The sequence below is a fragment of the Blennius ocellaris genome (genome assembly GCF_963422515.1).
Source record: "Blennius ocellaris genome assembly, chromosome: 17".
Taxonomy (NCBI): domain Eukaryota; kingdom Metazoa; phylum Chordata; class Actinopteri; order Blenniiformes; family Blenniidae; genus Blennius; species Blennius ocellaris.
Genome location: NC_137666.1, coordinates 21,570,052 through 21,580,141, shown reverse-complemented (window position 1 = coordinate 21,580,141; position 10,090 = coordinate 21,570,052). Strand labels below are relative to the sequence as shown.

General features: G+C 43.7%; 1 protein-coding gene across 1 annotated transcript; it reads right to left on the bottom strand.

The window, feature by feature from the left end:
- Nucleotides 1–7,122: 7,122 nt before the first annotated feature.
- On the bottom strand, nt 7,123–8,086 carry noto (notochord homeobox; the record flags this gene model as incomplete). The annotated part of the gene is made up of 3 exons (XM_080513088.1): nt 7,123–7,338; nt 7,439–7,626; nt 7,711–8,086. 3 exons carry the CDS (start codon nt 8,084–8,086, stop codon nt 7,123–7,125), a joined length of 780 nt encoding a protein of 259 aa, XP_080369214.1.
- Between the last annotated feature and the right edge of the window lie 2,004 nt (nt 8,087–10,090).

Sequence of the window (10,090 nt, the reverse complement as noted above, 5' to 3'; positions counted from 1 at the left end):
TTCTAAATAACCGACATGTTGGAGTCCGAGCAGGAGAACATTTGGCTCACTCGGTGTTTACTGGCTGATTTTCCTCGAACCCGCCGCGGTTCGTTCCTCCCCCGTGCCGCAGAGCTTCAGAATGTTTAATCATGAACTCCTCTAGCGCACTGACCCTGATCGCTGCTGGTTAATAGATGATCCAACCGCTGCGCTTCGACAGGAACTGCAGAGCGGCCTCTTCCTGCTCCCTACCTGTTGTCCCCCCCCACACCCCCACCCCCACCCCCTCCGGCGGGAAGCTTTTAAACTTCGTGGCGCACGGAGAACCGCAGGAATTCAAATTCTGTTGCGTTTGATCTCCAACTGCGTCTAATACTTCATCTTATACCACGTATATACTTAAAAAAAAAAAAACATGTAACCTGTTCTTCACCCTACCTGCAGTCTGAGGAGACAAGAAACAATATTATAGATCGATGGAACAAAAATAATTTGAGATTGATACGTGCAATCGAATTATTCTGCAGAAAAGATGCAAATAAGTGGACTATCATTTATTAAAACAAACGTTTTGTTAAACATTAATTTCTCATACAATCTGCAAACAATGAGCATGAATTATTACTATTAAAGCTATTGACATGTTTGATATCAATTCAAAATAAAGTGTCAGCAACGAAGTGCAAGGTCAATGTGCTTTACGATAATTTAGTGTTTTATTTTGCACCAATTGTTTGCTTGTATTTGAAGGTTTCTTTGACTTTGAATAAAAATAAATTCACGACACAAAACTCAGGTTAAAAGTGACTGTCCTATGTTGGTAAAACAAATTCTCGTTGTTTTAGGAATTAAACTGTCAGAACACAACAACAAAATAGATCATTAATACTCCTACTACGAATAATAATAATAATAATAATAATAATAATAATAATAATAATAACAATAACAATAATAATGATAATAATAATAATAATAATAATAATGAAAGTAATTAAAACTAAAGTGCTGTCCTCTGGTGGTGCGTATGTGAAACGACTGAAGCATTAACCTGTAACCTCTGGTCACTTTGAACCTTTTTACTGTTTTATACCTCAATTATATCTTCATGGTTAAGAAAACCGTTTGTACGCTTTTGAAAGGTTTTTCTGAAGTATATTTAGGTTGCTACTGTCAAACTGAATAGCGTCGAGAGACAATAAATGACTTTTTCAATCCCCCCAGAAATTAAATTAGATTTTTAAAGACTAAGAAAATGAAACACTAATGTGATTTACATGAATATGTCTATAAAACTTACAATCGAACTGTTGTGGCTGTTTTGGACTTTGTGTACACATCTCATGTTGAAATATTCTCATTTGATTCACGATCTTCACTTGAAGATATCGAACAGTATCTTTATTAGCTCAACACACACACACACACACACACACACACACACACACACACACACACACACACACACACACACACACACACACACCCACACACACACACACACGCACGCACGCACACGCACAGCTGTTTAACACGTTCTCAGGTGAGTTTCCACATTCAGGGAGTCGATGACAGCAGGTGACTTTAATCCGTGGTTAACATTGATTCCTGTTTGTAAAAGAACTCTGAAAAATTTACAATCATAACAATCGTGCTGAAAACGACCCGGACTGCAACACGCGTTTACTTATTAATTTAATAATCAGTAAAAACAGAAACACTCAGCAGGTTGTAAAAAGATGAAACAACCAGGAGCTTTTTCTGAGTCAATGCTGCCACCTAGTGGTAGAAGTCATGTCTCCGGAGCGTTCACGTGTAGTTTTCCTTCAAATCGATGAATCCGGAGGTTCCGTTTGACGGAGGCAGAAAAACACCGAATCCCCCTGAAAATTGATTCTTTCGATGTTTTTTTTATGATTATTTTTCTTGTCAATTGTCTGTTTTTCCAAACCCTCAAAAAACAATACGACGAACCTTTGTAAACAAGGTAATTATCCAAATCCATCACTGCTTAAATGAACGTTATTAACAACTCGCACCACTTTATTGTGACGCTGTGTGCAACTTCAGTTAAGTCGACTCTAATAGTGTTTGTATTTATTTGATCATTCAGATTTAATCTCCTGCCTGATCTTTTAACTAGAGTTTGTAAAAGTACTCATAGTTTCCTATGAAATTAGGAACACAGTAGCACAGAAAAAAAAAAAAAAGTTCTGACTGGGCGTCATTATTCAGGAAGACGAGTTGGAAAAAGTGAAAGTAAAAAAAATAATGTATGGAAACGTTTCGCTCCTGACTGCCCGTGAGCCCCGCCCCCCTGCTCTCCATTAGTAAAACTAATTAGTCATTTTGTTCGGCATTAGTAGTGTGTGTTCAGCTAATCTGTTCCTCTTCGATACCTGGAAGATTTCACTCCATCATAACGAGATGGGAAAAGTCGCACGTCGCTGCGTTTGTGCCACCCGCAGCGACGTGCGAAATGGGCTCGTTTAGCCACCTGTACGGACCCCCCCCCCCCCCACCGCCTGCCCCCCCTCAGCATAAACAGACACCCCCTCCTTTTAAAACACGTAACGATCGTTCGCTTCCACCTTGTCAGAACCTCCTGGACAGCAGAAGTCAAAGTGTGTTTGTTTCCGTGCGTCATGAAGACGGAGCGGAGCTTCAGTCTGTCCTGCACCACAGCCGCTTTCTGGACTGGATTAAAGAAACAAAACAAAACAAAACCTCTCTCCTCCGTGTTCCTCGGTCTGTGGCTGACAGGAACTGCTGTCTTCCCCCCGACAAAGAGAGAGGAGAAAAGGGATTTTGTGTCCCGGCCGGTGCGCCACGCAGCGCCCGGGCCACAAGTCATTGTGCGCCTCGAACAAAAGAGCCGCTCCGACTTCAAACGCCGGTAATGAAAGCTAATGACTATTAGATGGAGTGTCGCGGAGCGGCCCCCCCACCTCCACCCCCACCCCTACAAATAAAATGCAAATAGGATTTTCTCCTCGCTGTGTCTTTATGATCGGATGCACTAATAAACGCGCGCTGTTTTTTTTTTTTCCGTTTTGTTTTTTTGCGCGTCGCTGTTGGAGATGCGGGTTTTTCCTCCATGAGAACTTTCACACCTTCCTCCGCATTAAAATCTCACCCTTCACTTTATAAACCTTCAACCTGACTTCGTCAACTTTTCTATTCCTACATATCTTGTGTTTCACTTCATTTCCTCACGGCTTTTATTTTATGAAATCCGTTTGACGAAAAATATTAATTATGAATTCGTTTTTTTTAGTCTATAAAATTCAACTTATAATCAAACTGATTAATAGCAATGGGTGTTTAAGATAAAAACAAACACATTTAAATAAAAAAAAGTGTATCATTTTGTTCACTGATCAATTCATCAATAAGACACATTTATGTTCTTTAAATACTTTAAGTCTGCATGAATGTCACCACAAATAATCAATAAAAATGATCAAATATATTTTAATACGGTGGAAGTTTTTGTGTTTTAGCACTTTTTATAAAAAAATATGACACAATCCAGGTTGATTCTAATGTTTAGTTGTAATATATAAATTTTCTCTATTGAGATACATCCTGAAGTAAAACTAAGTGTCTTTATACTGATTATAGCAGTGTGAGGTCATGTCAGAGGAAGTTAATCAATATGTTCAAGTCGTTTCCAACAGTTCAGGTTCTTTTAGTGTTTTAATAGTTTTATTAAAAGTTAATCTGCTGCTTTCTTGAACAACAAACAGAAGAATCATAGTGAGTTCTTGTTCAGAACAAACGTTTCTTTAAGATTCAAGCCAAATCCTTTTATTTTTAATTCAGTGACTCAACATAACTTCACAACTTTATTTAAGAAAACCTTCAGTTTCTCATTTATGACCCCAATTTGAAATGAGTCATTGCTCAGTTGTCATCACAAGCAACCTGTGATCTGCAACCCAGCAACTAATCAGGACGAAACCTTTTCCTCACCAGAGGAACTCGGTGCTGCAGGAGTACTGCTACACACTACTACACCCTACTACACACTGCTATACACTACTACACACCTACACACTGCTACACACTGCTACATGCTACTACACACTGCTACACACTACTACACACTGCTACACACTACTACACACTGCTACACACTGCTACACACTACTACACACTAATACACACTGCTACACACTAATACACACTGCTACACACTGCTACACACTACTACATATTGCTACACACTACTACATATTGCTACACACTACTACACACTATGACATGCGGCACACTCCTGATTTCCAAAGAACATAAAAACTGTCCTGAAAGTCTAACATCTTGAACATTCAGGACATTTATATTATTTTCTCTGTGTGTGTGTGTGTGTGTGTGTGTGTGTGTGTGTGTGTGTGTGTGTGTGTGTGTGTGTGTGTGTGTGTGTGTGTGTGTGTGTGTGTGTGTGTGTGTCTTTGGTTCTAGCAATAGCTTCTTCTCAGCCTGAATACACAGTATACAATATTACACACTGCTACACACTGCTACACACTGCTACACACTGCTACACACTATTACACACTACTACACACTACTCCACACCACTACACACTGCTACACACTACTACACACTTCCACACACTGCTTCACACTACTAAACACTGCTACATACTACTCCACACTGCTACACACTCCTACATACTACTACACACTACTACACACTGCTACGTACTACTACACACTGCTACACACTGCTACATACTACTACATACTACTACACACTGCTACACACTGCTACATACTACTAAACACTGCTACACACTGCTACACACTTCTACACGCTACTACACACTGCTACACACTTCTACACGCTACTACACACTGCTACACACTACTATACACTGCTACACACTGCTACACACTACTACACACTGCTACACACTACTAAACACTACTACACACTGCTACACACTACTACACACTACTACACACTGCTATACACTACTACACACCTACACACTGCTACACACTGCTACACGCTACTACACACTGCTACACACTACTACACACTAATACACACTGCTACACACTACTACACACTACTACATATTGCTACACACTACTACACACTATGACATGCGGCACACTCCTGTTTTCCAAAGAACATAAAAACTGTCCTGAAAGTCTAACATCTTGAACATTCAGGACATTTATATTATTTTCTACTATTATTATATCTATATTTATAAATCAAGAATTCAAAGATGATGAGTGGGTTTTGCCTGAGGCTGTAGTGAAGTGAAAGGTGGAACAGAATATTACAGGTCCACAGCTTCCTAAGAATAGAAATAAATCAAGATGAGGCAGGTCATGAAGAACGACAGCAGCCAGAGGTACTTCAGTACTGTGAGTATGTCTGCAGTACTGAAGTACTTCAGTACTGTGAGTATGTCTGCAGTACTGAAGTACTTCAGTACTGTGAGTATGTCTGCAGTACTGAAGTACTTCAGTACTGTGAGTATGTCTGCAGTACTGAAGTACTTCAGTACTGTGAGTATGTCTGCAGTACTGAAGTACTTCAGTACTGTGAGTATCTGCAGTAAGAGGAGTTCAGTGTTCATGTAATGGAGGGTTTGTTTTAACATAAAATCAGTGTAATAAACTGTCCTCCTGTCATAACTTCCTGCTAACACTGAGAGGAAGATGAGGAAGATGAGGGACGGCGGGGACGCTGGTTAACTTCCTGCTCACACTGAGAGGAAGATGAGGAAAATGAGGGACGGCAGGGAACCTGGTATCGTCATATCCTTTATTTAAACGGTTTCCAGAGCAAAGCGATGGCGGCTGCAGCTCTTTGTTTCGACGTGAGCGTTCGATCCCCGGGACGCCGTTTCAGGCTGAGGGGCTCCGCCAGCCGCCGTGATGGAGCCGTGCGGCGGAGTCTGTCCTGCACGCCGTCTGATCCGCTCCCGTCCGCCCGGACGGCTTCAATAGAGCAGCGCCGCCACTCCTGCTACTGGAGGCCACAGCCGCCATGTTGAGCGTTTAAAGGGCTTAGCGGTGAGGCGGCGGCGGCGGCAGCGGCCAGAGACATACTGACCCGCCGCCCTGGGTCCATCAGCCCAGATTATCCGGAGCTGCTTCCTTGTTTGCTTTGCTGGAAGCAGCAGGGAAACATCTTCATCATCTTCGTCTTCCTCAGCAGGGGAGACAGCAGGAGGGGTCAAGAGGTCACAGGAACTAACCAGGTTAACTTAGTCCTCACTGAATACTACTGCCTGCTATTACTCATGCTTACATCATGTAATCTGATTACATCTTCTGTGTGACTGAAGTTTTCTTAGAAACACACACACACACACACACACACAGTTACTGTAACTTTTGTTCTTGAATTGTTTTTGATGTTTTACACCAAACAATTCGAGGCCTTCTGACACAATGAAGTGAGTTTAAAATGTAAGTAAGAGAGATACTTTATATTTCCACAGGGTATATTTAACAGCAGTACTTTTACTTGCAACTGAATACATTTTTAAACAATTCAACAGCATCTCATGAACACATTTTAAGTTTTCTTGCTTTAAAGAAGTTGATCATTTGAAGAGTTTTAAAGGGGAGTTTTGTTGTTTTATTTGATGTCTTTACAGCAGCGTCTCAGTTACTGAGTGAAATGTAACAGCAGTTACTTCAGTACACTCTCCACCTCTTTATCCACCAGTGAGGCAGTGTGATTATTACTCCCAACTAAAACGTACCTCTCTGTGAAAATGTGACTTTTATTGTGAAGAGTTAAAAACCTCAGGGGAATCAAGCAATACAACGTGAGTAGAACCACATTCCACCAAAGCACCACAGACTCTCAGACTGGCACTCGATGTTTGTAGCTCAATCATTAGTTTTTCCAACTTTAACTTCAGAAGAAGAAAGAAGAGAAGAGGACAAGGTGACATTATTGTCATAAAATATATTTCTGATTATTTAATTCAAATATACAAAAAAAAAAAAAAAAAACTAGTACACGACGTTGACTCAGCAAAGAGCAATACCTGTAGAAAATTAAATATAAAACTATAAATCTATTAAATAGTCGAAGGCAGCGGCCTCCTTTCTCAGCGTTCTGTACAAGAGTCTGTCGAGGATTAAATCCAGGATGTTTGGTTAACAGTGCTCAGCGGAATCATCCGACGCGTCAATGTCCACATCAGAGTCGGAGTACTCTTCCTCCTCCTCCTCCTCTTCCCCTTCTTCCCGGAGGCCCTGGGACCCGGGGCTCTTCGGCGGCACGGCCAGGCCCAGTTTGGCCAGTTTGGCCTGCTGCTGCTCCAGACTCTGTTTGCGCCACTTGATGCGTCTGTTTTGGAACCAGACTTTGACCTGGAGAGAAACGCGAGACGCACATTTTGAAATCAATTGAAGTTCCGTTACTTTTGCGCTTGATTCGCGTGGTAAACATCTCGCGCTCCTCTCGCCTCACCTGAGCTTCAGTGAGCTGCAGAGCCGAGGCCAGCAGGAACCTCTCGGACCCGACCATGTACTGCTGCCGGGCGAACTCCTTCTCCAGCCGGGACAGCTGCTCGCTGGTGAAGCTTGTGCGCATCCGCTTCGACTTCCCACCTTTGCTCCTGAGGGCGTGCAGGCCCGAGCTGGCTTTGGACACTGCAGCTGTGAAGAGAACACAGTTAGTCGGTCACTCGTCCTCGCGCTGACACTCAGATCGCTCAGGCTCCTCCGGACTCGTTCGTTTACCTTGTGAGTAAAACGCCCCGCGACACGACGCCTGGTAGGTGAAGGACGGGCAGCAGTAGAGAGAGTATCCGGGCTGCGCGTGGATGGCGGAGTGCAGCGCGTTTGGAGGGTACACGTACGGTGCAGGTGGGATCGGTAAGCCGGTCAGAGGCGCAGCGGCTGCTAGATATTTCACTCCGCGCTGAGCAGGAGCCGTACGCGTCCCGGCTGCTTCCTCCGGTTTGGCGAGCAGAGCCTCGATAGTGAAGGATTTCCCGCTGGCGGGCGTGGCCGAGGAAACGCACGGAGCTCCGTGGTACCGCGGGTACAGCGACGCCGGTGCGTAATTACGCACGTAGAAGTCTTGCGCTCCGACTGGCCTGTTGGGCACCTGCATCCTGGTGGACGATTCCAATCAAATGAGGTTCGAGGTTTGGTGTTGTTGGAAGTTGTTCCGGGTCCGGCAGGAGGGTGAATGCTGCCGCTCTGCGGAGAGCCTCATTTATACCCCCGCAGCTCGCAGAGGTGTCAACAGCCCCCCGCCGAGCCTTTGTCTTTCTAAGTAGCACATGAGAGGGACGAACATCCCGACAACGTATCCAATTAATTGTTGCAGTAGTACAAGCTGGGATTGTCAAACATCCTCAGCCTTTGAATGACAAGGCTTTTGAAGAACCGTGGGGGAGGGACGCCCCCCCCCCCGCCCAGATTTACTGCTGGTCTACAAATTCTTGCATGGATCTTAACTCCAAATGCAATCATTACCGCTGGGAAAAGCCTTGATGTCGCTAAATCATCTTATTTGGAGCTTTTTGAAGCCCCGGGCTGCAGACAGACGCTTGATGCAGCGGAACAAGTCTCCTGTCTTGCGGAACTTCCAGGACATCTGTCCGTCTTGGTTTATCGCGTTTACGTTTGATGTGCTTCAAACCATTAAATGTTAGAGTTTGTCAGCCAGGTGTAAATCAAGAATGACGCCTGTGTGTGTAAACACTCACTAATCTGTTCCTGTACGAGCTGAACGTGTTCTGCTCCCAAAGTGCGTCTTTTCGCGGCAGCGGCAGTGGCAGCGCTGTGCGTGAACCGAGGCGTCAAATCCCGCAGTTCAGGTGTGGCACAGAGTCGCCACAGCTTTTTACAAACTGCCGCTGTGCTTCTGTGACCTGCAGCGGGGTTCTCCTGCAGACCAACTCCCAAAACCGTTCAAGAGGCCCTGAGGCGCAAATCCGCACCTATTTGGTGACTGTAAAAAGAGAAGCCATCAAGTGCATCTCCACACTTAGTGCGGATCATAATGGCGCAAAGCGGGTTTTTTTTTTTTCTTTGATCGGAGCTTTGACCTGCAGCCGCACCGAGCCTCTTTAACAGGAGGTGATTTACTTTCTTACACCGCCCGAGGAAAACCACCTCCTCTCTTTCAACTGGGATTATTGCCAGCTCTGCAAACTCCGCAGGCTCATTTCCATCATTTGGAAGCGGCAGCGAGCGGCTCCGCGGCCTTAAGTAACTGTTAAAACACATTTAAGCGGTGCAGCGAAGCGCTGATTCCCTTTGACTCCATGTTTATCCTCCTCGGCTGACACTTGAATGTCTAATGAAGAGCGCAAACACAGACTTTCTCCACTCGGCCCGAACAATAAGGTTGTTTCTCGTGGCGCTTCCAGGAGCGGACCACCCACCCTCCTCCGAGCCCAGGACCGGCATGCACCGCGGCGGAGACGAACCCTTCAGCAGTCCTGATAGTAAAATATAACTCTTCAAAATACTACATGATTCATCCGAAATACTCACTCCCAGAGGCTTTTTAAAAATTATTATTTTCGTTGGAATCAGAAAGTGTGCCGAGACTTAAGGTCTTTGAAGAAACTCATCTTCAAAAGGCCAAAGGTCAAAGGTCCGTTCAGAGGAAGAAACTATTTAGTGACCTGTTATGAGTGAAGCTCCTTCACATCATCCACTGAATCTCAAATCGTTTGAACTTAGTTGTGTTTTCGTTATTTCCTGGACAAGCTCTCCTCAACAAGTTCAGTTTCTATAAACCTCTGAATGACACAATTTCCTTTAGAAAACTTGAGTCATCAAAATGCTTTGAAAATAACAATGAGCTGTAACCCTCCTCCTCCTCCTCCTCCTCCTCCTCCTCCTCATCATCATCATCATCATCATCATCAGACACAAGTGAACACTGACAGGTTGGATATGGGTTAAAAGTTTCTTAATTTCGCGTTTTTTTCCCCACCCAGTTATTAAATCACTGCTTCATTTCAATTCAATTTTAAATATATTAGGCCAAATTCAACAGTCATTTCAAGAAACTTTGACTGAGAAAAAACAATTCCACACAAGCAATCGTTGTGTTTTGATTGAGAAAATTTTCATGTTTACATGGAAAAGACATAAA